The sequence below is a fragment of the Phyllobates terribilis genome, unplaced genomic scaffold (genome assembly GCF_046119375.1).
Source record: "Phyllobates terribilis strain yellow unplaced genomic scaffold, ASM4611937v1 Scaffold_9__5_contigs__length_417890890, whole genome shotgun sequence".
NCBI lineage: Eukaryota > Metazoa > Chordata > Amphibia > Anura > Dendrobatidae > Phyllobates > Phyllobates terribilis.
The window spans coordinates 203254595-203280911 of record NW_027362769.1 but is presented as its reverse complement, the minus strand read 5'-3'; the positions used below and the strand labels follow the sequence as shown (position 1 = coordinate 203280911).

General features: G+C 46.7%; 1 protein-coding gene across 1 annotated transcript in view; it reads left to right on the top strand.

Annotated features, from left to right (window-relative positions):
- The first annotated feature begins 4182 nt into the window (after window positions 1-4182).
- The window catches only part of DAGLB (diacylglycerol lipase beta), a 32103-nt gene continuing 9968 nt past the window's right edge, over window positions 4183-26317 (top strand). The window contains exons 1-11 of the mRNA XM_073647583.1: window positions 4183-4421; window positions 12723-12874; window positions 15211-15385; window positions 16463-16724; window positions 22262-22384; window positions 22465-22592; window positions 22842-22968; window positions 23052-23135; window positions 23554-23631; window positions 24622-24702; window positions 24783-24910. Of these exons, the coding sequence (XP_073503684.1) occupies window positions 4327-4421; window positions 12723-12874; window positions 15211-15385; window positions 16463-16724; window positions 22262-22384; window positions 22465-22592; window positions 22842-22968; window positions 23052-23135; window positions 23554-23631; window positions 24622-24702; window positions 24783-24910 (1433 nt within the window). The 5' untranslated portion in view covers window positions 4183-4326. The remainder of the gene's footprint in view (window positions 4422-12722; window positions 12875-15210; window positions 15386-16462; window positions 16725-22261; window positions 22385-22464; window positions 22593-22841; window positions 22969-23051; window positions 23136-23553; window positions 23632-24621; window positions 24703-24782; window positions 24911-26317) is intronic.

The window sequence follows — 26317 nt, the reverse complement described above, 5'->3', positions numbered from 1 at the left end:
TTTAAAGGGTTATTCCCCTCTCCATAAATGGTATTGTCAAATAGTGCTTGTAAATGCAAGCAATTTACTGCTTATTAAAATTTTTCATCTGTTCTTGAGATATTTAACACTTGTGCTTACAGGTCGTTGCCTTGGAGACCGACTGCCCCTGATAGACAGCAGGATGTGCAGGGCTTACAACTTCTTTGCTATTCTGCTTGTAAGCATTGGTTTTTAGGCTGTCCAGGATCCCCGGAGCGCACTGTTGCCTCCTAATCCCAGACAGCGCAGTGCTGCCAAGCTGCTGTGGTGGTCGGTCTCCTAGGCATCGAGCTGTTAATCACTTATCTGGTTCAGAACGTCCATTCATCATTTTAGTTGGGCGTCTGAAGTCTCAAGAAATGTGATTCAGATGTGGGCAAAATGGAGCCATTGACTTCAAATGGGCAAACGGGGTCAAAAACAAGCAATTTTGCTCTCTGGTTGACCTTTTTCCTAGCAGTTTGGACACCAGATCTAGTCTGCAACAGAGGACATAATTAAAGAAGGAGCAGGGGGCCCAAAAAGGTTCCCAGTAAAGGAAAATACTGATAGTTGGGCGGCATGAACTTCAAGTTACGCTGCTACATTATAGTCTTGGGCTAAAAAGATGGACCCTGCCGAAAGATCAAATTAAGTCCAAAGTTGTATGTTTTGGCCCCCGTTTGCACAGTTGGTCTATAGCCTCTTAAAAGAATCTTTGAATCACGTTTTTCAAGGCTTTGGACGTCAGCCCCTGGTATGGTGTGAATACAGTCTTGTCAGTAATGTGCATCAGTTTTTCTAAGCCACAGTGGATCCTACTGAAGGCGCATTCAGACGTCCATACAAATCGATCCGAGGTCAGAACGCAATGCAAGGACTGATCGCAGGTCTCCCAAGCCGAGCGGGACAGCTGCATGGAAATATATGAAGGTCGGGAGACCCGCCGCTAGTCCGTGCATTGCTGTCTGATCACTGACCGATCTGTACGGATGTCTGAATTCGCCCAAACTATAATTGAAAGACACAGGTATTGCGGCCAAAGATGGCTGTATGTAGTTGCTACTCCGCAGTATAGTGCAAATGAATGGAGTCACATTGCGACCTGTAAGGAACCAAAACGCCAAAAAATCCGAATCATTCGGACTTTTTACAATTGTTGTGGTACCTTGCCGGTTGTAATGCGACCCTGTCCTACCTACCTTTATACCTACAGCGGTATAAAATGATCTTCGGCCATATGACCTTTCTTGGGGGTAATGTTGCCGCGTTGTCCCAGCCTTAAAATAAATTGTTGGTAGGAACCTAAAATATTTTAACCTAGATGTTATAATTTTGTCTTTGGATGTTCCATCCATCTTTCCAAGTGAAGCTTTCCATGCCAAACCATATACAGAACTGAAAACCTTTTATATAGTTAAGACGGCGCAAATAAACTACATGCTGAAGGTAATTAGTGCGTGATACCCCAACAGGCATGAGCTTTCTTTCCTCGCACATCTACAGACTGGGGACAGTTGGGAGGTCCCTGTGGCTGTGAATTCTTTGGCCAACCACCATTTATTACATCTGTATTCTGCGTTTACTTCTGTATACCATACACTTTAAATATAAATGGTATCCATGAATAAATTAGCTTTAATTACTGTTAAGCACACGGAGCACGTTCACTTCCCGCACGTCATGACTTATTCTGCATTCATGAACATTCATTCCCAACATTTTTCACTCACGCGAAGGATCCTCGCCGGCACACTATACTAGACTCGTCCAGGAGATCAGATATCGCTCTGCTGGATATACCTAGAACATCTCACCTTGTCAACGAGCAAACTTCCCAATAATGTTCCATGTGGATGCCATTATTAGGATTTGTTTGGTTCTCTGGTTACTGCTGTGGTCACATTATAAGCTGCTGACTACCTGGCCTTGCTTCAGCCACATTCAAGTAGGATCTAAGGGACATGCACACATCCGCATGTGGAATACACTTCGTCTTTATAAGCGTTTTTACCATATATACGTCACGTCATTTAGATGCTGATTCAGCCACTGAGTTTTCCCTGGCGAAGCTGCTTCAGGACAAAATCCACCGGCGGTCATTTTTCTGAGGAGGCATCACTGGCAGCTTCGCCATTGTATCGTTCTTGGCGTCTTCTCTATACTATAAAGTACAGATAACGGGCGGCTTCTGAGCAGAAGCCACTCTAAGAATGAGAATGTCACTTCCGGTAACTGCTTCAGGGTTTCCCAGTCATGAGACATGAAAGGGACTGTGCACAGTCATGCTGTTTTGACGTTGCTGTGTACTATGTTCATTTCTTGGGACGCTCTTGTGGGTCTTTTTTGAGTGCAATCCACTTGAAAAAACTTGTGTGCACATAGCCACTGAGCAGAACAAAATCCTTCTCAAAGGGAACCTGTCACCAGCTTTGACAGATATGAGATATGGCCACCACCTTTCAGGCCTGATAAACAGCGTTCTATAATGCTATATATCTGCCCCCGATCCGATCTGCAAGACAAGAAAAATACCTTTTATTATACTCACCTGTGGGGTGGTCCAATCCGTTGGGTGTTTCTCATCTTGGTCCAGCGCCTCCCTTCTTTCGATGCCAATTCTCCTTCTTGCTTCATGTGGATGACACGTCTCTACGTCATCCACATAGTCTTCCTGGCATCGCTCTCGTGCGCAGCGCACTTCACTGCCCTGACAAGGGCAGACTACTGCAGGCACCGGGAAAGGTCAAAGAGCCCCAGCGCCTGCGCACTGCAGTACTTTGCTCTGCAGTTGTCAGGGCAGTGAAGTATGCCTGTGCCTGTGCAGGAGTGTGATGCCAGGGAGACTGTGTGGATGACATAGGGATGCGTCATCCACATGAAGCAAGAAGGACGATGGCACTGAAAGAATAAGTGAGATGCGGGACCAAGAACATCGACACCCAACGGACCGGACAGGTGAGTATAATAAAAGCACTTTTTCTTGTCTTGCAGGCCGGATCGGGGACATATATATAGCATTACAGAATGCTGTATATCAGGGCTGAAAGGTGGTGGGCTTATTTCATCTCCGTCAAACCTGGTGACAGGTTCCCTTTAAAATCTTAGCTGCTCACCTCCCCCTCCTGACAGGGCTCTTCAGTGATAGCAGTAGACTCAGAACAAACACTAACAGGCCATTAAATGACATCAGTCACCATGCTTTTGCCATCTAATCTGATAGTAACATTGTAGAGACAGAGACTCTGATTCCAGTGATGTATCACTTACCGGGCTGCTTGCTGTGGTTTTGATCAAATACAGTTTTATCAGCAGATTATCACTGAAGGACTAGTAAACCTGCTGCCATGTAGTCCTTGAGGTCTGTATAACCTATCCCCACCACTGATTGGCAGCTTTCTGCCTATGCACAGTGTACACCACAAGCTGCCAATCAGTGATGTGGGCGGGGTTATACAGAGCTCAGCATTCAGTGAACTGCTAGAGCTTCAGCAGCAGGATTTTATCCAAATTGCTGCAAGCAGCCTAGCAAGTGATACATCGCTGGAATCAGGGTCTCCATCCCTACATCATGCTGCTCTCAGATGGGGGAGCAAAAGCATGCTGACAGATCCCCTTTCATGTGTAGTAGTAGGATGAAGCTACTCAGCAGAACTGTCACTGAAGGAGGCGCTACCACCACTTCATCAGCCATGAGGTAAGGAGACTGCAGAGCTCTGGGCTGCTCAAGGGAGAACGTGAAGACTGTTTAGAGTCTAAACAGACTGTATGGATATGTGAGCAGGTCTGCACTGTAAGTACACCAGTTCCTTCTAACATTACAATCCATTTGCTCGGGGGGCATCAGGGGTAGATACCAGACAGGTTGGGGGGACTTAGCAGTGCTAATGCGCCACAGGTTTGGGGGGCACAAAATACTTTCCACTAATTATATTAGAAACAGTTGCTACAGAAGCTGTGACTGGTTGCTATGGGCAACAGACAGATTTGCGTTTGTTTTCGTGCAGGTTTACAACTTTCCCATTAATATAATTGCAATTGAAGAATTTTGGAAAATGAAACAAAGTAACAAGTTGTGGGAAGATGAAGGGAGGAAAAGGAAGTTGGAAAAACACGGGAAGATCAGTGGGGCGGTCACGTGATGTGGCTGCACTTCTCCCAGCGGCCGCCTGGCGCAGGCTCCTCTGTTTCCGGTCGGAGTGTCCTGAGCGGTGCACACGGGCAGTGACGGAAGCGATTGTGTCAGTCTGGCTGCGGGCAGGGAGCAGTTCGCAGCAGGCAGAGCTCCGGCCCTGTCCTGTGTGGAGCGGACCAGCAGCCATCACCATGCCGGGGCTGCAGCTGTTCGGCCGGCGCTGGGCCATAGCCAGTGATGATCTGGTGTTTCCCGGAGCCTTTGAGCTGCTGATGAGGTTCATCTGGTGAGTATGCTGGGACTTGTAGTGCTGGTTGCTGTGGTAACGGTGCCTTCTGAGCTCAACGCATACTTCAGCTGTCATTACGTGGCTATTGCTGTTTATTACTGATCCTGGTGTCTGTAGTGTTCTAGGGCTGGGGGACTACAAATCCCACAATGCACTTGTGATGACTGTTTATAGGGTCCTATCTCCCTGTCCTTTACTGCAGGCTATAGCTGGGCTGCTCTATATCCTTACATTATAATGGAGAGAGCCCACTGTAGGACTGTGCACTGCCCCCCAAATCTAGCTGTCAGACCCCCCCCCCCCCACCCCCCATATATTAAAATGCCATGATTTTTTTAAAAGCTGTATATAAAAATTCCCCCTCACCCAGAGGGTAGAAACGTGATGTAACGTCTTCCCACCCTGATCCTGCTTGGGGGTCCCACATGTGCCGCTATAACCATTGCCAGGGTAGAGGCACTAATTAAATGGGCTGCAGATTTTCCATCACCCCATAGTTCAAAATGCCGCTCCTCACATATCTGCTTTAGTAAATATTAATCAAAAATTCTGGAGCAACTTTTCTTACATCATCTGTTATTCTTCTTGGAAATGTGACTAAAAAGACAGTTGGGTGTTTCCAGTTGGGTTCTTGTCCCCACATGCTCTGACTTCCAGATAGACTGAGACATCTCTTTGACAAGAGAATGTGTAACACCCAGTTTTCAGGAGGAACAATTGAGGAACAGAATTGTTATATTATGGTGAATACAGTGTTATTGCATCAACTTCCATGTGTGTCTAAGTCCGATCAACCATGGTGCCGGTACTGCCCTCAGATGGCATCTGTTGTCGTTTTGAGAAGTGACCCCCCCCCCTACATCATCCCTTAGTGCTTTGGCATACTTTACCCATGGACTTCCATTTAAAGGGAGGCTATGATGGAGTGTGGCGCTAAGAAAAATCCAGGACCCGGAGCACTAGACGTCCTCCTTTTGGTTACTTTATTAGTACAGAAAAAGCACAACCGTTCAGCCACACAGGACCTTTATCAAGCCATAAAAAATACATATCTCTTTTTTTATAGCTTGATAAAGGCCCTGCGTGGCTGAAACATTGATCTTTCTGTACTAATAAAGTGACCAAAAGGAGGATGTCTGGTGCCCCTGGGTCCTGCATTTTTGTGTTGCTGCAGCCTTGTGGATGGTTGCTCCAGGTGTGCACAGACAAGAGTGGTGCACGGGACTCCTCTATTGTAAGTAGGAGTGTGGTGCTAACCTATAACTACCAGCATGCTCTGCTGCTCGCTCATTATTGCAGCTTTACATATTTTGTAATTTTGTGTAATGGTGAAAGACATTTACGGTATACTGAATGTTGTAACTGCTCCAGTAAGAGGAAACAGACAGAATTTACTTACGTGAGTTATAGAGGAAAGATAAGACTGTAAGCATCTGAGCATGCTGGGGGTTGTAGTTATGGAGATCCACAGATTATTGATAAAGGTTCAGGTCCTGTGACATTTAAAGGCATTTTGGCACAAACGCTATGTAGCAATGTGACCTATTCATTTTAGGTTTCCGGATCTCCATCAATATGATCTTCAGATGCTTCTATATAACAGATACTCACACAGACGCCATTGGATTGTGGGGATGTTGTACAATGGCAGGTTAAGCTTTCAAAGTGCCCAAGGCTGAAGTTTCAGATTATGCCCCGTTACCCTCATCTCTGAAGTTAAGTTTAGAAGATTTGGATGGACATCTGAAGAGCATTGGCTAAAAGTACCATTGTTCCTCTCAGTACGTTCTTTGCTCTGTGTTCACCCTCTTCTGTAGGAGCATCCATGCCTACTGTCTCCCTGATCTAGCTGTATTTCAGCACTGGATAGCTGCCTATTGCCCCAATTTATCCACTTGATTGTTAGATTGATTATTGTTCCTTCACTAGGATAGAAAATACAATAAGAAAGATGCCACAGCAAAAAAAATAAAAAATCTGCCCTAACGCACACGTTTCATCATTGATTGCTGTCATAATTCATTAGGGGCTCAGCGGTGTAATCAAAAAGTCTGGTGATTCAGCGATGGATAGGTGCAGTAGTATGTGCTCCCCTCAGCGTGGATGCTTGTCGAGCTTTGCAGCGTCTGCGCCTGTTATTTTGACCTTAGGATCCCTTCAGCCATTCAAAGGTAAAAGGGCGAGGAGCCTTTCTGTGCTGCATTTGTGATTACAGACTGATAGCGATGAGTGCAAGTGCTTGTTATGCGAGTTCGCCTAGGGTGCCTGGGTATGCACCGAGTATCGCAGGTGCTCGGGTGACATTTTCGAGTCACCGCGACTGTTAGACAGTCTCAAAATATCCGGGGGTTACCCGTGTTTGTCAGGCAATCCCTGCATGTTATGTGTCTAACAGCCGTGAAACATTCGGCCTCGGTGACGCAAACGTGTCGCTTCAGCACCCGTTATATACTTGGTGCATACCCGATCACTCTATTCAAACTTGAGTAACGAGCACTTGCGCTCATCACTACTGACTGATCATTGCCCCAAATTGCATTCATTAGCGCACCATGGAGGAGCAGATCTCTGAATGCACAGCCAAAAACATTGATGGACATCACTGCAATGATAAAATACTTGCCCTACTATGCAAATTGCCTCTTCAGAGAGGAAGAGAACTGGACCTCTAATGCCACCTACTGGAAGTAGCAATCCTAAAAGTCTCTATTGACCCTTTAACGAGCCTTGCCACAATACTTAGGTTAAAATCCAAATCAGAATTTCAATTTGCAAACAAGGTGTTTCAGGGTATTGCCCCTCATCAGTGCAAAGTATTAGATCTGATTTGGCTGGGTGAGAGGCTCAACTGGAATCTCGCCCTTATTATGCAATTACAAGATCAGATAACTGCACCGATCTCGATGATGTAAACCTGTGTCAGGCTGGATAGTGAATCAGTAATGATACAATTCTGTGTGTCAGATCAGCAGTCATAGTCTCCAAACTGCTTAGCTCCGTCCCTGCCCATAAAGACCCTTAGGGGATCTGAATGTCAGATCCAATTTATTCTGCTATAGTCGTATATATGATCAGCAATAAGGCGATCGGAACCACTGTGTTTTATCACATCCGCAATGTAACCAGGTACATTGTATCTAATCTATTTCTTTTATGGTAGCCATAGAGATATACTTATATATAATAAAGTATACTTGCCACACAAACAATTCACATATTGCGTGACCGTGTAATGTACACATCTACTATATAATTGTCTGTCTGTCTGTCTGTCCAGGAAATCCCGCGTCGCTCATTGGTCCGGCAGCGGCCAATCAGCGCCGCGGGATTTCTGAAAAAAGATGGCGGCCGTTAGCGGCTCATCTGCGGGACGGAGCTGAGCGGCGATGCAGCCGGGAGATGAGCGCCGCGAGGCGCTCATCTCCCGGCCAGCAACAGCAGAAGGAACCCGACCGCCGGACCCATCTGCGGGACGGAGATGCAGCCGGGAGATGAGCGGCGCGAGGCGCTCATCTCCCGGCCGGTATCAGCGGAAGGACCGCCGGCGCCGCTGACCTCCATGCGGAAGGGAGGACCGGGGAGCGGCGCTGCGGGCCGGGATACTTCTGCTGCGAGTGCCCGCTATGTCCCGGGTTCTCGCAGCGGAAGTACCCGCACAGGCAGCGCCGCTCCCCGATCCTCACCAAGACGATTCGATGATTGGTCGCGGTCTTCGGACCCGACCAATCACTGATCTTAGCGCAAAACGTAAACACCGCTGTGCTGATTGGTCGCCGACGCTGCCCGCGACCAATCACAGATTTGGGAGCCACATTTAAATATCGGCCGCGAACAATCAGCACAGCGGTGTTTAAATGTGGAGCCAACATCGGTGATTGGTCGCGGCCGATATTTAAATTTGGCGCCCAAATCGGTGCTTGGTCGCGCACAGCGTCGGCGACCAATCAGCACAGCGGTGTTTAACTTTAGCGCCAAGATCACTGATTGGTCGCGCTCTCCGCACGCGACCAATCAGCGAATCTTATTGGTGAGGAGCGGGGAGCACCGTTGCCTGTGTGGATACTTCCACTCCGAGAAGCCGGGACATGAAGTATCCCGACCCGCAGCGCCGCTCCCCGGTCCTCCCTTCACACCCTAGTCGCTGATGTCCCCACAGTATCTGCATGGTGTTAAAAATCGCTGATTGGTCGCTGGCGCTGCCCGCGACCAATCACCGATTTGGGCGCCAAATTCAAATATCGGCCGCGACCAATCAGCACAGCGGTGTTTAAATGTGGAGCCAAGATCGGTGATTGGTCGCGGCCGATATTTAAATTTGGCGCCCAAATCGGTGATTGGTCGCGGGCAGCGCCAGCGACCAATCAGCAATTTTTAACACCAATGTCCGGATCTTTGTAACACCATGCGGATACTGTGGGGGAGATCAGCGGCTAGGGTGTGAAGGGAGGACCGGGGAGCGGCGCTGCGGGTCGGGATACTTCTGCTGCGAGCAGTCGCTCATCTCCCGGCTTCTCGGAGTGGAAGTATCCGCACAGGCAGCGGCGCTCCCCGCTCCTCACCAATACGATTCGCTGATTGGTCGCGCTCTCCGCACGAGACCAATCAGTGATCTTGGCGCTAAAGTTAAACACCGCTCTGCTGATTGTTCGCGGCTTCTGCCCGCGACCAATCACCGATTTGGGCGCCACATTTAAATAGCGGCCGCGACCAATCACCGATCTTGCCGCGACATTTAAACACTGCAGTGCTAATTGGTTGCGGACGCCAGCCGCGACCAATCAGCGAGCTTGGCGCCAAATTTAAACAACGCTCTGCTGATTGGACGCGTCTGGCGTCCGCGACCAATCAGCAGTATTGTCGCCAAATTTAAACACCTCTTTGCTGATTGGTCGCTGTCGCGACTAATCAGCGATTTTGGTGCCAAATTTAAACACGCTCTCCATTCCTCACTAACACGGTTCGCTGATTGGTCGCGGCCGCCGCCCGCGACCAATCAGCGATTTTGGCGCCAAATTTAAACAACGCTCTGCTGATTGGTCGAGGCCGGCGACCGCGACCAATCAGCAGAGCGATGTAGAGCGGGGTTTAAATTTGGCCCCAAAGTCGCTGATTAGTCGCGGCTGACGGCCGCGACCAATCAGCAGAGCGTTGTTTACATTTTGCGCCAAAATCGCTGATTGGTCGCGGCCGGCGGCCTCAACCAATCAGCAGTATTGGCGCCAAATTTAAACACCGCTCTGCTGATTGGTCGTGACTAATCAGCGATTTTGGTGCCAAATTTAAACACGCTCTCCAGTCCTCACTAACACGGATCGCTGATTGGTCGCGGCCGCCGCCCGCGACCAATCACCAATATTGCCGCCAAATTAAAACACCGCTTTGCTGATTGGTCGCGTTCGGCAACCGCGACCAATCAGCTATTTTGGCGCAAAATTTAAACACCGCTCTGCTAATTGCGCCCCGTCGGCCGCATTCCTATTCTAGAATACCCGATGCATTAGAATCGGGCCACCATCTAGTGACTGTTTATAATGATGATACGGTGGCGGTTCAGTGGTTAGCACTGTTTCTTTCCAGTGCTCGGGTCCTGGGTTCAAATCCCACCAAAGACGACATCTGCAAGGAGTTTGTATGTTCTCCCTGTGTTTGTGTGGGTTTCCTCCGGGTTCTCCAGTTTCCTCCCACACTTCAAACACTTACTGATAGGGAATGGAGATTGTGACCCCCAATGGGGACAGTGATGATGATGTGTGTAAAGTGCTGTGGTGCTATATAAGTGAGTAAAATAAATTATATCAGTGGAGCCTCCATAATAACTGTAGAGCGTGCAGTCATATTTGTGTCCCAATCACATTTCCACTGGGGTTCTGCTTCTGTAAAATAGAAATGTGCCATTTTTGGGAGTTGATCTGTGCAATTTCTGCATGTATCTGAATAGGGAGATGTCCTCACCGCTCCTAATGTAACCAACATGGTGCAGGATGTCTGAACTCCCTGATAGCTTCACCCATATTGATGAAAGGGAATTCACAGGAAGCCAAATCCGACTCCCCCCTGGTCCTGCAGGTGCCATTCCTGTTGCTATAAGGATGGCCAGTAGAGGATCTCATGAACGTGATAGTTTTATGGATATATTTGTACATCTTTCAATTTCCACACGTAAATGTGCCCTTACCTTTTGCGGCAGGCAATGTCCTATGAGGAACAGTTAGAGGATTTGGGAATGTTTAGCTTGCAAAAGAGAAGACTGAGAGGAGACTTAATAGCTGTCTACAAATATCTGAAGGGCTGTCACATTGTAGAGGGATCATCCTTAATCTCATTTGCATAAATAAAGACTAGAAGCAATGGGAGAAGATACAGATTAGAAAAAACTTTTTGACAGTGAGGGTGATCAATTAGAGGAACAGGCGACCACGAGAGGTGGTGAGGTCTCCTTCAATGGAAGTCTTCAAAATGAGGCTGGACAGACATCTGTCTGAGATGGTTTAGTGACTCCAACATTGAGCAGGGGATTGGACACGATGACCCTGGAGGTCCCCTCCAACTCTAACATTCTATGTCTATGCTTCAGCCACAAAGCGTAGGGTTTAGTTCTTCTTCTTACTGATATGGTGGTGGTCCAGATGGTCAACAATGATTTTTCCTGTGACCACTGATGTGGACAGGACTTTTACCCGAAGTGTATACTCAACAATGTCTGTCTCCTTGTGTAGGTGGTTGGAGATCCCCACTAAGTGTATCTCATCCCTTTTGTTCATTCTATCTCTCGGGGTCAGTAATTCACAAAGATTATCTGCATATCTACAAGTATCCTTCTTCGGTAACCCCTGTCCAGGGATTTTTTTTGTATGTCCCTGGATATAGTAATGAGTTTCTCTGACCTGACCTGGAGAAATTACTATTCAGTCTGATTTATGCCCCTCTCCTCTTTAGAGGTGCGGTATGGCGACTAATCCAGTCTGGCAGACAATTGGTTAATGAAGGGTGCATTAGGGATAAATTCCCGTGAGGATAAATTGTAGGAGTCCTAGTGCGACTCACTGTATTATAGACTCTTCATTTCCAGTCATCGCTGCGAAGCATCACAGTATGGTATGGAGCTGTACTGCGCATCCACATCCAGACTGCATGGATCGGTTGACGCTTCAGTGCCCCCGATGTGTGTACGAGGGAGAGGGTTTTCACAAAGTGTTAAAAATGTTGTCAAGCCATTGACCCTGGATACGATGGGATGAAGCCTCCATTTATTGGAGCAAGGACCTTGTGTGTCTTAGGCTATCGAATGTTTGGTCACCCCCCCTGCCCCATCCTTGTTGTCTAAGTTGATGATAAGCATCTGTGGGGAAAGCACAGGGACCTGGGTTAGTCCTGGTGAGAGATTGTCTCACTGCTGGGTCCCATATAATTTTCTTTTTCTTCTTGTTTTGTGGCTAATTGTACAAGCATCTCAATATTTTGGTGGTCCCCTGTTGGAACTGGTTTGACACTTTTTCATAAATTCCTAATGGGACATTTCCCTTCCTCCCTTTGGCCCTCCTTTAAAGTAATTATCCACCATTGATGGGTTAACGGTTTTATTTTGGGTTGCTTATCAATGTCGGATTGGTAGCTCCAATCAGATCCGGACAGATATAAACAGTGAATGGAGCCGAAACAGCATGACGCTTTTCACTGTGACGTGACTGTTGTCAAAAGCTGGGATCTGAGCTGCGGTACTCAGCGATGGCTGCTACACAATGAATGGAGCTGTACTGTTCCAGCTCTGCGCCCCGGTTTTGGGCTCTTCGAGCTCTGCGCCCCGGTTTTGGGCTCTTCGAGCTCTGCGCCCCGGGGTCGGGCTCTTCGAGCTCTGCCCCAGTATTACTTCTGGTTAGTGCCAGAGCTGATGATGGCTATTAGTGCATTGGACCCTATAAATCTGATTTTGCTGATCTGTCCTAAGGATCTTCCTCACTGCTCCATTCATTGTCTTTGCAATTGCTGGACATAACTAAGCGTTGTCTGCTCAGCTGTTTAGGTCAGTCCCTTACACAATCAATGGAGTGAAGTTTGAGCATGTGCACCTCTGCTCCATGCAATATGCAGAGCCCTGTTTTCATGGTTTGGACCTTTATCCTTATTCCTAGTAATCGGTCCCCCCCCGAAGTTTCCCTCTATCCTATGAAAATGTGATGACATGCAATTCTGGGGGGAATGACCCTTTTGATAGAAGGGATTTTCCAACATGTGAAAATAAATGTTATTAGCACACACGTTCAGTATACTTTCTGCTCACACTGTTTGCTTCTCTTCCAGGTGGATCGGGATCTTGTCCCTCTACTCTGTCCATAAAGGGCACTTTCACTGTCCCGGCGGACCCATACTACAGAGCTACATCATTGTACTTCTCGTCATGCTGGGTGCCATTATTTGCTCCATCTCTGCCATCGTCTATGTCAGTATGCAAGGTGGGAATGTGTCATTCTGACTTTATCACTTGTTTTTGGTTCCTGTATATTGTAGTGATCAGTGGTCTAGAGAAATCTCAGGAGCCAGTTAAGCAGACCTGTCACCAGATTTCACAACAGAACTGCATGTATTACTGAAATCTTTTATCCCTAATGAGGCTGGTATAATTACCATGAAAATCCACGTCAGATTGTTTGTTTAATCCTTACAGAAAGTTTTCCTGCCTGTTGAGTTGAACTCATACAATGCTTGTTTTAATATTAGGATTATACAGGCGTTCTGATGTGGATTGTCACAGTAAGTACCATTTTGCATTTTGCTTCCAGTACAGGCGGTACCACCCCCCCACCCAAAAAAAAATAACGTAACGTGCCTGGAAATATTCAGCTGTTAAGAAGTCGCCCCAAAAACTCATCTGCTCGAAATGACTGATTCTTCAATGATTACATTGCCTTTTTATCATGGTGTGGGGTATTGTTGTATTGTCCCCTATACTTTAATGGGGGACGGGACGGGACAACATTACTGAGCACATTCCCCCCATATGAAGTAGACGTAAGGAGGCTGCTGATATTGTCATTAATGCGCCGGCCCTTTAAACAGCTGATCGACAGAGGCGCCCATTCTAAGGATAGGTCATTGTGATGCCCCGAACCCCTTTATGTTATGGTCTTTTTTTCTCCTGAAATCATTCATCTTTATACATTATAGTCTGCCATTCTCGGCTCGTCCTGTCTCGGATGGAGACCACCCTTTTCCTGCTGCAGATGTTAGGCTTCAGGCAGAATTCTGGTTGGATTTCTAACAAGCTCATACTTGTCTCTCTCAACTGTAAACTTTCTGGGAAAAAAAAATGTATATGAATTATGTGTTGTCACATTGTAAGCCCCTAATATGCCAGGATCATCAACTCACTATAGCTTTTTCCCCCAATGTGCATGACTTTACAGTTAGTAGCGGGGGATAAGTTTCTTCCCGATACATTCGGTGCCGCTTATCTACCGAGAAATCAATGTAATTGGAAATGTCTGAATCCTTGTCAGTCCAATTTGTCACTGGGGTTTGCCGGTTTCAGAAAATCCCTGTCCCCAGTCGCACATTGGGGTTAGAAAAAAAAATAGTACTTTTCTCACTTTCTCTGGGTCCAGCACGAAGACTCAGCCACCACTCCTGGTGTCTGTTGTCTGCAGCACTGACCTCTCAATAACAGCGCTGCAGCCAATCACTGAGCTCAGTGGCTCATGCTGTCAACTCTGGCAGTCACTGATCTGCTGCAGCCAATAACTGAGCTGCTGTCAACTGTGGCAGTCACTGATCTGCTCCAGCCAATAACTGAGCTTCTGTCAACTCTGGCAGTCACTGATCTGCTGCAGCCAATAACTGAGCTGCTGTCAACTGTGGCAGTCACTGATCTGCTCCAGCCAATAACTGAGCTTCTGTCAACTCTGGCAGTCACTGATCTGCTGCAGCACTGCAGATAATAAGAGACACCGGAGGCAGCGATGGAGACTCGTCGCTAGACCTTGGAAGGATGAGTAAACCACTCTGTCTATTAAAAAAAAAAAAAAGAAGCTAACTGAGCTTTGCTCACCCTTCCCAGGTCTAGCGGAGTCTCCACCACTGCCCCCGGTGTTTGTTATTGTCTGGAGCACAAGCGTCATGATGACAGCATATAATAAAAGACACCGGGGACAGTAGTGGACCTGGGAAGGATGAGTAAAGCACTTTTTTTTTTTTTTTTTTTTTTTTTTTTTTTTTTTTTTTAAGCAGACTGCAGACAAGAGTTTTCCGAAACTGAAACACCCCTTTAAAAAGGACCGGTCACTTGCCATAAATATGTATTTTTTTTTTTTTTTTACCAGGTGTAAATGCTGCTGTTTTCCTGGATCAGGCATTATTTTTTTGTTCCAGACGTATGGTCCCTTTTCCTCTTCGGTTTTTGTAAGTCTGCTTGGTCTCCGCTTTGTTGTAGGGCACGTCTTGTTAGCCAACTGGGCATGGTCTTTAACTCTATGGGAGTCGTCTTGACCACACCTATTTGGATAAAAATACTAGATATTTACATACAGGGAAGAAAGGACAGGAATAAAATACAAACTGTGCTAGATTTAGAAGAACAGCGTCATTTACACCAGGTAAAAAGGAAAAAAAAAGCATATTTATTGCAAGTAAAAGGTCCACTGTCCTCCAGTTTGTTGCAAAGGTCAGCCAACAATCAGCTGTTATCTTTTTGGAAACCCTAAAGCGCCACCACAGGCGTAGACATGTCAGAATAGACATATTGACAAGTGTTGTGTGTTTAGATTTTCTTTACTTTTTCTTGGTGCTTTCGCAGGTACAATCGCCAACCCAGGGCCCAGAAAGTGCATGCCCAAACTGGTCTATGTCCGCCTGGCTCTCTATGTTCCAGAATTTGCCTGGGCCATCATGGGGGCAGTCTGGGTGTCGGATAATGGATTTCAGTGTGCTAAAACAGTGGTGCATGTCATTCTACTGACCGTCATTGCTAGGTAAGACTCACAGCCTAAGCAACATTACTAGAGCAGTGGTGATTCTGTGCTCCGTTGGCTGGAGACCAGAAGGTGGGCAGGATAAGGGGGTCACATGGAGATCTCATTTCATGGATTTGTGTAGTTTGGTAACTTCTTAAGTAAAGACTCTTTCAAATGTCCATGCACATCAGCCTGAGATCAGACCGCAATGTGCCGACTGGCTGTGGCTCTCCCGAGCATGACAGTCTATATGAAGGTGTCACACTCTGTTCGGAAGACCCACAACCAGTTCGTGCCATTAGTGGTCCGATCTTGAACCGATTTACACGGACGTCTGAATGAGCCCCTTTACACAGATCTTTACAAAGTTTTTAGTGACTTGTCGGTTATCCTGATATCACCCTGTGCCATTGCCCTGCAGACTTGTCGGTTATCCTGATATCACCCCGTGCCATTGCCCTGCAGACTTGTCGGTTATCCTGATATCACCCCGTGCCATTGCCCTGCAGACTTGTCGGTTATCCTGATATCACCCCGTGCCATTGCCCTGCAGACTTGTCGGTTATCCTGATATCACCCCGTGCCATTGCCCTGCAGACTTGTCGGTTATCCTGATATCACCCCGTGCCATTGCCCTGCAGACTTGTCGGTTATCCTGATAAGTGTTGAGTGAATTTGTTCGGCATTTCAAATTTGGGTTCGTGTTCGGGGTTGTGCCAAAAAATTGGCTCCGTCCATTAACATCCTTTATTTGTCACGCAGATAACATCTGCGTAGCTTGGGTATCTGCAGTAGCTTGGATATCCATGGTTACAACCACTAACTAACTGTCACTATATGACTGGTTGTAACATTGGATACCTAAGTTACTGCAATGCCCTGCACATGGGGTAAGCGACATAGCGAATCAGAAGAGCTATACTACATTTCTAATTGGTGATATTTTGCTATTATTATAATAATAATAATGATAGGATCTTGTTGATGGGAGTAACCCTTTAAGATAGATCACACAATCAAAATTCAGAGCATAGAAGAGTAAGATGCCTACGAGACGCAGGGTGTCACCTCCTGCCATCTCTCCATGTATTACAGCTGGATTATCATGCTGTTCACTACTATAGCTGTCGTCATCGTTTTCGATCCCCTGGGACGCAAGAAAGCTTTATATTTCGTGAGAGATGAAGATCACAACCTGGAGAGCAGCCAGTCCGAGCAGCTGCTGTACAACTTCAAGAAGACCGCCACCAAGGTGTGGGAGACGCGCATCCGCCTGCTCTGCTGCTGCATCGGCAGTGACAACGACAACCGGGTGGCTTTCTCCAGCATCGCAGAACTCTTCACCAGCTACTTTGCCGTAAGCAGTTCTATGTGAATTTTGCTTCTTGTAGCTTGCTGTTGTAACCTGCTGTTAGGGATTTTTTTTTCCTTTTCAAACATATGTGGCTTTTGCAGTACATTGCATAAACAATAAATACAATGCCCATTTAAAAAACCAAAACATGTATATATTTTATGTGGTGAACCTATGTTTAGGAAAATACAGTTGATATAATAAATTCTACTATAAACTACCCCAATATAGGTCTTGGACACTCTCTCTTTGCCTAGCTATGTTTACCAAGGGATGTATTTTTGACTAAAAAGCATTTTTATAATAAGGTTTCATTAACAATTTTAAACCATTTCACTTCCCCAGCTTCTGTGTATCATAGTACACAGCGGGTTGTAGATGAGTTAACAATGAATCTGTCAGTGAGCTTGTTCTGACAGCATGGTCTGTGATACTTAACTTCTGTCTGAATTCTGAGCACATCATAGTTCACCTTTTGATTTGGTCCCAAAGCCATGTACTTACTTGTTCGAGAGAGCAAAGCTGATTCTTACAGACCCGGCCATCAGAACTGATATATTCACCGTTGGCTCATTTTGTAGTCTATGTACTGTAGTACATAAAGGCCAAATGGTCCAAAATTTTTAATGAAACCTAACATACATGCATTAAAGGGGTATTCCCATCTCCAAGATCCTATTCCAATATATAGTAGGTATAATAATAATATTAGCAAATACCTCTAATTAGAAATGTAGTATAGTTCTTCTGATTTGCTATGTTGCTTACCCCATGTGCAGGGCATTGCCATAGCTTAGGTAACCACGTTTACGACCACTCATATAGTGAGTTAGTTAGTTGTTAGTGTTCGTAACCATGGATACTTAAGCTATTGCAATGCCCTGCACATGGGGTAAGCAACATAGCGAATCAGGAGAACTATACTACATTTGTCATTGGAGGTATTTGCTAATATTATACCTACTTTATATTGGGATAGGATTTTAAAGATTGTAATTCCACTTTTAAATGGAAAAAATGCCTATATGAGTGTTCATGTTACATTTATGTAGCAAACAAGTGTTTAAAATGTGACCTGCCTTTAAGCCTGAATAAGTAGTAGTTATTGCCCTTATTCCTGCCTATCACCAATCGGAGGTGTTTAAGGTTCAAGTCTGCACTGAATCTGATGTAGCGTCTCCATTTAAAGGACTACTCTGGAACTGAGAGGGGGTGCACACCATAACCCCTGCACTAGGTGTAACCGTTTTATCCAGAGTGTTTCTTAAAGGGGTATTCCCATCTCCAAGATCCCTATCCCATACCTATGTAGTAGGTATAGTAATAATAATATTATTATTATTATTTATTATTATAGCGCCATTTATTCCATGGCGTTTTACATGTGATAGGGATATACATAACAAAAGCATTTACATAATCTTAACAAAACGAGTCAGCGACTGGTACAGGAGGAGCGAGGACCCTGCCCGCGAGGGCTCACAGTCTACAAGGGATGGCTGAGGATACAGTAGGTGAGGGTAGAGCTGGTCGTGCAGTGGTGTTTATTGCAGGTTGTAGGCTTGTCGGAAGAGGTGGGTCTTCAGGTTCCTTTTGAAGGTTTCCACGGTCGGCGAGAGTCTGATATGTTGGGGTAGAGAATTCCAGAGTAGGGGGGAAGCACGGGAGAAATCTTGTATACGATTGTGGGAGGAGGAGATAAGAGGGGAGTAGAGCAGGAGATCTTGTGAGGATCGGAGGTTGCGTGCAGGTAAGTACCGGGAGACTAGGTCACAGATGTATGGGGGAGACAGGTTGTGGATGGCTTTGTATGCCATGGTTAGAGTTTTGAACTGAATTCTCTGGGCAATGGGGAGCCAGTGAAGGGATTGACAGAGAGGAGAGGCCGGGGAATAGCGGGGGGACAGGTGGATTAGTCGAGCAGCAGAGTTTAGGATAGATTGGAGAGGTGCAAGAGTGTTGGAAGGGATGCCACGGAGCAGGAGGTTGCAGTAGTCGAGGCGGGATATGATGAGGGCATGCACTAGTGTTTTTGCAGAGTCTTTGCTGAGGAATGCACGGATCCGGGAGATGTTTTTGAGTTGGGAGTCGGCAGGAGGTGGAAAGGGCTTGGATATGTGGCTTGAAGGAGAGATCAGAGTCCAGGGTTACCCCAAGGCAGCGAGCTTGTGGGACTGGGGAGAGTGAACAGCCATTGACGTTGATGGATAGGTCGGATGGGGGATGTGAATGAGAGGGTGGAAAGATGAACTCTGTTTTATCCATGTTGAGTTTTAGAAACCTGTCGGAGAAGAAGGATGAGATGGCGGACAGACATTGTGGGATTCTGGTTAGTAGGGAGGAGATATCGGGTCCAGAGAGGTAGATCTGTGTGTCGTCAGCATAGAGGTGATACTGAAAGCCGTGAGACTCTATGAGCTGTCCCAGGCCGAAGGTGTAGATGGAGAAGAGCAGAGGTCCTAGAACTGAACCTTGGGGGACACCGACAGATAGGGGGCGAGATGAGGAGGTGGTGCGTGAGTGGGAGATGCTGAATGTCCTGTCTGTTAAGTATGAGGAGATCCAAGATAGAGCCAAGTCCGTGATGCCAAGAGATGAGAGAATCTGGAGTAAGAGGGAATGGTCCACTGTGTCAAAGGCAGATGACAGGTCCAGAAGGAGGAGGATGTAGTAGTGTTGCTTGGATTTGGCATTTAGTAGGTCATTGGTGACTTTGGTCAGGGCAGTTTCAGTCGAGTGATGCGGTCGGAAGCCAGATTGTAGACGGTCGAAGAGGGAGCAGGAGGAGAGGTGGGAGGACAGTTCAAGGTGGACATGTTGTTCTAGAAGTTTTGAGGCAAAGGGGAGGAGTGATATGGGGCGGTAGCTGGTCAGAGAGGAAGGGTCAAGGGAGGGCTTTTTGAGGATGGGTGTGATTGCGGCATGTTTGAAACATGAGGGGAAGACTCCGGTTGTTAGTGATAGATTGAAGAGGTGGGTTAGGGTTGGGATGAAGACTGTGGTGAGGTTAGTGATGAGGTGGGATGGGATTGGGTCAAGTTCGCAGGTGGTGAGGTGTGATTTGGAGAGTAAAGAGGAGACTTGACCTTCTGTAATGGTGGAGAAGTGGGGTTTGGAGGAGGAGGGTTGAGTAGATATGAGGAGGGGTTGCGTGGACTTTAGGCCAAAGTTTTGTCTGATGGTGTCAATCTTCTGTTTGAAGAATGAGGCAAAGTCGTCGGCTGAGATGAGAGAAGAGGGAGGAGGTGCTGGGGGACGAAGGAGAGAGTTGAAAGTGTTAAATAGCTGTTTAGGGTTGTGAGATAGGGAGGATATGAGAGATGAGAAGTAGGTTTGTTTTGCTGTAGTGAGTGCGGACTTGAAATTAGTGAGGGATTGCTTGAATGCGATGAAGTGCTCGATGGAGTGAGACCTTTTCCATCTCCGCTCCGCAACCCTGGAGGCCCGGCGCAGTTCTTTGGTAAGTTTAGTGTGCCAGGGTTGCCTGTTGAATGTGCGAGGTGTGGTGTGTGTGAGAGGGGCGATCGAGTCTAGAGCTGCAGCTATTGTGGTGTTATATGAGGCAGCAACAACGTCTGCATCGTGGAAGGAATTTATGTCTGTGAGAGGAAGGAGGGATTCAGAGAGAGAGTGTAGGTCAAGGTGTTTGAGATTTCTGCGAGGGTGTGTGAGTTTGTGGAGTGGGGATTGTGCACCCGGAGAGGAGAGGGTAGAGAATGTGAGGAGGTTATGGTCAGAGAGAGGGAGTGGTGAGTTAGAGAGGTTAGATAGGGAACAGAGGCGGTTGAAGATGAGGTCCAGTGTGTGGCCATCTTTGTGGGTGGGTGTGGAAGACCATTGAGTGAGTCCAAAGGAGGAAGTGAGGGATAGGAGCTTGGAGACAGACGAGTGGGGAGTGTCAATGGGGATGTTGAAGTCACCCATTATGATAGTGGGGATGTCAGTGGAAAGGAAGTGAAGCAGCCAGGTAGTGAAATGGTCTAAGAAGGTGGTGGCTTGCCCTGGGGGTCGGTAAACGACGGCCAGTTGGAGGTTGGAGGGGGAATAGATGCGCACACAGTGCACCTCAAAAGAGGGGAGTGTAACGGAGGGTGGCAGTGGGATTTTGGTGAAAGCGCAGAGTTCTGATAGGAGGAAACCTACGCCTCCACCATGTTTGCCATTGGGGCGGGGGGTGTGGGAAAGGTGGAATCCGCCATATGAAAGGGCAGCTGGGGAGGCTGTGTCAGAGGGGGTGAGCCAGGTTTCGGTGATGGCGAGGAAGGAGAGTTTGTTTGTAATGAAAAGATCGTGGATGAAGGAAAGTTTGTTGCAGACAGAGCGAGCGTTCCAGAGAGCTCCTGTTAGTATAGCTGAGGAGGTGGGTATTAGTTGGATGGGTATGAGGTTAGAAGGGTTGTGACAGTTTGAGGAAGGTCGTGGATAGGAGGTAGAAGTGACTGTGGGGATATGGCGAGGAGGACCAGGATTTGGAGAGATATCTCCAGCAGTGAGGAGGAGCAGAGAAAGTGTTAGCAGGTGGGAGGAAGAGAGAGCATGAGGTGGCTGTCTGTGTTTGGAGATCCAGGATTGAATGTTGAGGAATAATTTGGAGGAGGAGGTGAGATGAATGGGGAGAATAGAGGGAGAGATGAAGAGTTTCTTACTTGGTGTAGGGATTTGAGGGGTTATTAGAAAGTGGAGGACTATAGAGGAAAAAGTGAGAGCTAACAGAAACATAGTTAGTAGAGAGTAAGTGGTCAAAGTGTTGGTTACCTGACTCCTGCCCTGACTAATGGCCTCTGAAATAACGGCCACTTCTCTCCGAAGCCACTTTGCACAAGAAGACGCGTGCACACCCCAGCACGCGTGCACCCCTTACAGAGAGTCTAAATATATAGGCCACATTAAACTATATCAGGTGAAGGGCATTGTGGGAACGGCTTGTGGATAAATTAACAGCTGGTCATTTCAACAGGAGATGGCTGGGTGATCAAAGACAGAGCCAGGACGCAAGTCTCTGCAGTTTAGCACCTCTAAAAATCAGATAAGGTATATAGTGGGGAAAGGACAAGCATATGTGAATATTGATTGGAGTGGGACAGATGAAGCAGGGGAATTATGCAGAGCATGTACCAGAGAGATGGGTCAGCAGAGCATTAGATGACAGCATACATAGGAGCAGGGGAATTGGGGGAATATTAGCAAATACTTCCAATTACAAATGCAGTACAGTTCTTCTGATTCGATATGTCGCTTACCCCATGTGCAGGGCATTAGAGTTGCTAAGGTATCCATGGTTATGACCACGAGCAGCTAACTGTGTCGCTATGAGTGGTCGTAACTATGGATACCGGAGCTACTGGAATGCCCTGCACATAGGGTAAGCAACATATCTAACCAGTAGATCTTTATGAGGTTTCCTATTGGAGTTTTTTTTACGCCTGCCACTATTACACCCACTACATATTGGGATAGGATCTTGTAGATGGGAATACCCCTTTAATTTCTGTTACATCAAGCTCTGGTAGACAGTTCTGGATTAATATGGCGTCTTTCAGGACACAGACTTGGTCCCCAGTGATATAGCTGCTGGCCTGACCCTCCTTCATCAGGAACAAGATAAGATTGAACTGAGCCGAGATCCAGATGAAGTGTTGTCCCAATCGCCATCACATCCTGAGGTCAGTCCTGCTAATGGTTAATGGGAGTCCTCTAAAAATAAGCTGATCTCCATATAAAACCTGCCTCTTTCTCCTTTCAGAGAGATGATCTAGAAGTGGAGCTGGATAAGGCCGCTCACTACATGCAGTTTGCAGCCGCTGCCTACGGATGGCCCCTTTATGTGTACAGTAACCCCCTAACAGGACTGTGCAAACTGTGCGGAGAATGGTGAGTTCTTGTGTCGCCTGTCTAATTTTTAGGAAGATGAGCGTCATCATTTGGATTCTATTCAACGGCCTTTCCTTACATGAAATCAAAAAGGAGGGGACTAATAAATTGTCAGGACTCCTAGAGAAAGCTTAGGAGTCCTACTTCCTGCCTATTGTGAATGGTTGACAGCTTGTTCACCTACAATATGACGATATATCCCATTATATTTCTGCATAGATCTGAATCATAGCCTTATTTTTATTCTAGTTGCCAGAGCCGAAGAGCCCAGAGTGATATTGTGGGCGGTGATCACCTCAATTGCCATTTTGGCTCCATTCTGCAAACTACAGGACTGCAGTACCGGGACTTCATCCACATCAGCTTTCATAACCGGGTGAGACAGTAAACATCATGTCCCAGCAGTGACTAAGACCTACAAACTTATAATATATTTAATATTTTTATTTTATCTTGTAGATCTATGAAATTCCATTTTTTGTTGCCCTCGATCACAAAACAGAAGCCATCTTGGTAGCCATAAGAGGAACATTGTCCCTTCAGGTGAGTGATGATCACTTGTGTCTGCAGATATCAGTTATGGGGCTGCTTTCTTTTCTGTATGTCCCGGATCTGGCAAATAAAGCATTGCATTGTGGCCAGTGAGATCAGCGGGCTAGTAGCTTGTTGCCGTACGAGTCCCTGTGCCTGGTGCTGCAGCTCCTGCACTTCTTTCTGATGATCAAAGTGAGTTCTGAGGGTCGGACTGCCAACAATAAAATTATATTTCTTCATTCTAAATTAACCCCATAAAGACAGCTTGACCAACAAGGTCCTGCACTGGAAATGACGCCTCATATTGAGCAAGGAATTGTGCATTATTGACTACAACACTATTGGTTTATGCCCATAAATATATATTTAATAAAGAACGGATTGTTTCATGACTGTCATCGCTAATCCTGACTTCTGCCCTCTGTAGGACGTCCTTACTGACCTATCTGCAGACTGCGAGAATCTGCACACAGATGGCGTGGACGGAGATTGCTTTTCACATAAGGTAAAGAACAGCATCTGCCCCCCCCCCCCTTTCCTTCCGGGCCTTGTCTCGCTGCCCCCCCCCCCCCCCCATTTATCCTGGTCCACTTGCGCCTCTTGGAATATCTAAGGCTTGTAGTCACAAACTCTTGGGCCGACTCTTCACTAATATCAAAAAACTGACCCGCACCTCCAAACAGGATGAGACAAGTGTGAAGGTGGTCAAGCCGTTCCCTAATGTCTGATTAAAAATGGTGCATGTTCTCTGGAGATAAGCTGCCACCTCTACCTTGAAAACATGAGACCTCAACCAAGAGAAGTATAGAAGGAGGTGACTGGGAGGAATAGCTGAGATGAAAGAGCATTTAGCTGACTAAACTGAAGGGGTATGTCCATTATAACTGTAGATCTTGAGTTAATCCAAACTTTCCAAACTGGCCTGTAGACACTTTTGGATGATTTTTGATTCCCAACTCAGAAGAAAAGCAGACATTTCTGAGGATTGTTATTTTGTGAACAGTCTGCAAAAATGGGAACCTGTGATGCTCTGTCCATGAAACACACGGATAGACCATGTGCCAATGAGGCCTATAGTCATAGGAGTCCTGGACGCTCAGTCCGTTTGCCTGCACGCTTCACCCCCTGCCAATCAGCTGTTATCAGTGCCGGTGGCCGGAAGTCCTTATTTGCGGAGCTTGTCGTCAAACTGTAGTGGCCGTCACGGGGTACTGCACATCCGCCTCCTATTCAATTCCATTGGAGGCAGATGTGCAGTACCCTGCGGCTGCGACTACAACTGGACAAAGAAGCACCGCAAATAAGGACTTCCGGCCACCGGCACCGATAACAGCTGATCGGCGGGGGTGCCAGGTGCGGAAACCCGGACAATCAGACATTGATGCCCTATCCTGTGGATAGGGCATAAATGTAAAAGTAGTGGTTAACTTCTTTAAGCGTAGGTCGGATTACTGTTTATTCACATGACACTTATGTACAATTCCTCTTCCTTTAGGGTATAAGTCAGGCTGCAAGTTACATCTACAGAAGGCTCATAAATGACGGCATATTGAATCAAGCGTTCACCGTCGCTCCAGTAAGTGCCCACTGCCGTAGTGACCAGCGGTGCAGCGTGCGCTCTGCTACAATTTATCATTTTTATATTTTCTTGCCCAGGAATACAAGCTTGTCATTGTAGGACATAGTTTAGGGGCTGGAGCCGCTTCTGTGTTGGCAGTGCAGCTTCGAAGTTCCTTTCCTACTCTCAAGTGCTATGCGTTTTCTCCACCTGGAGGCCTTTTCAGGTGAGAATGTTAAAATCTGTGACTTCCCCCTTCTCCCCCAAGACTTTATTCTCTGTATCTGTCATATAATTCATGGTTGAGTTGATCTTGTAATTAAAACTTGGGGTACATGAAACTTTGATGGTCAGTCCACCTAATTACCTGTCTGTGGGTGGGACATTACATTCAGTTCCCCATTGCAGTGGACAGGCCCTTCATTGTATCTGTATGTACAGTGCCTACAAGTAGTATTCAACCCCCTGCAGATTTAGCTGGTTTGATAAGATGCAAATAAGTTAGAGCCTTCAAACTGCAAACGAGAGTAGGTTTTATGAACAGAAGCATAAATCTTACAAACCTAAAAGTTATGTTGCTCAGTTGAATTTTATTAAATTTTAAACATAAAAGTGTGGGTCAATTATTATACAACCCCTATGTTTAATATTTTGTGGAATAACCCTTGTTTGCAATTACAGCTAATAATCGTCTTTTATAAGACCTGATCAGGCCGGCACAGGTCTGTGGAGTTATCTTGGCCCACTCCTCCATGCAGATCTTCTCCAAGTTATCTAGGTTCTTTGGGTGTCTCATGTGGACTTTATTCTTGAGCTCCTTCCACAAGTTTTCAATTGGGTTAAGGTCAGGAGACTGACTAGGCCACTCCAACACCTTGACTTTTTCCCTCATGAACCAGGCCTTGGTTTTCTTGGCTGTGTGCTTTGGGTCGTTGTCTTGTTGGAAGATGAAATTACGACCCATCTTAAGATCCTTGATGGAGGAGCGGAGGTTCTTGGCCAAAATCTCCAGGTAGGCCGTGCTATCCATCTTCCCATGGATGCGGACCAGATGGCCAGGCCCCTTGACTGAGAAACAGCCCCACAGCATGATGCTGCCACCACCATTCTTGACTGTAGGGATGGTATTCTTGGAGTCGTATGCAGTGCCATCCAGTCTCCAAACGTCACGTGTGTGGTTGGCACCAAAGATCTCGATCTTGGTCTCATCAGACCATAGAACCTTGAACCAGTCTGTCTGAGTCCTCCAAGTGATCATGAGCAAACTGTAGACAAGCCTTGACATGACGCTTTGAAAGTAAAGGTACCTTACGGGCTCGTCTGGAACGGAGACCATTGCGGTGGAGTACGTTACTTATGGTATTGACTGAAACCAATGTCCCCACTGCCATGAGATCTTCCCGGAGCTCCTTCCTTGTTGTCCTTGGGTTAGCCTTGACTCTTCGGACAAGCCTGGCCTCGGCACGGGAGGACACTTTCAAAGGCTGTCCAGGCCGTGGAAGGCTAACAGTAATTCCATAAGCCTTCCACTTACGGATGATGCTCCCAACAGTGGAGACAGGTAGGCCCAACTCCTTGGAAAGGGTTTTGTACCCCTTGCCAGCCTTGTGACCCTCCACGATCTTGTCTCTGA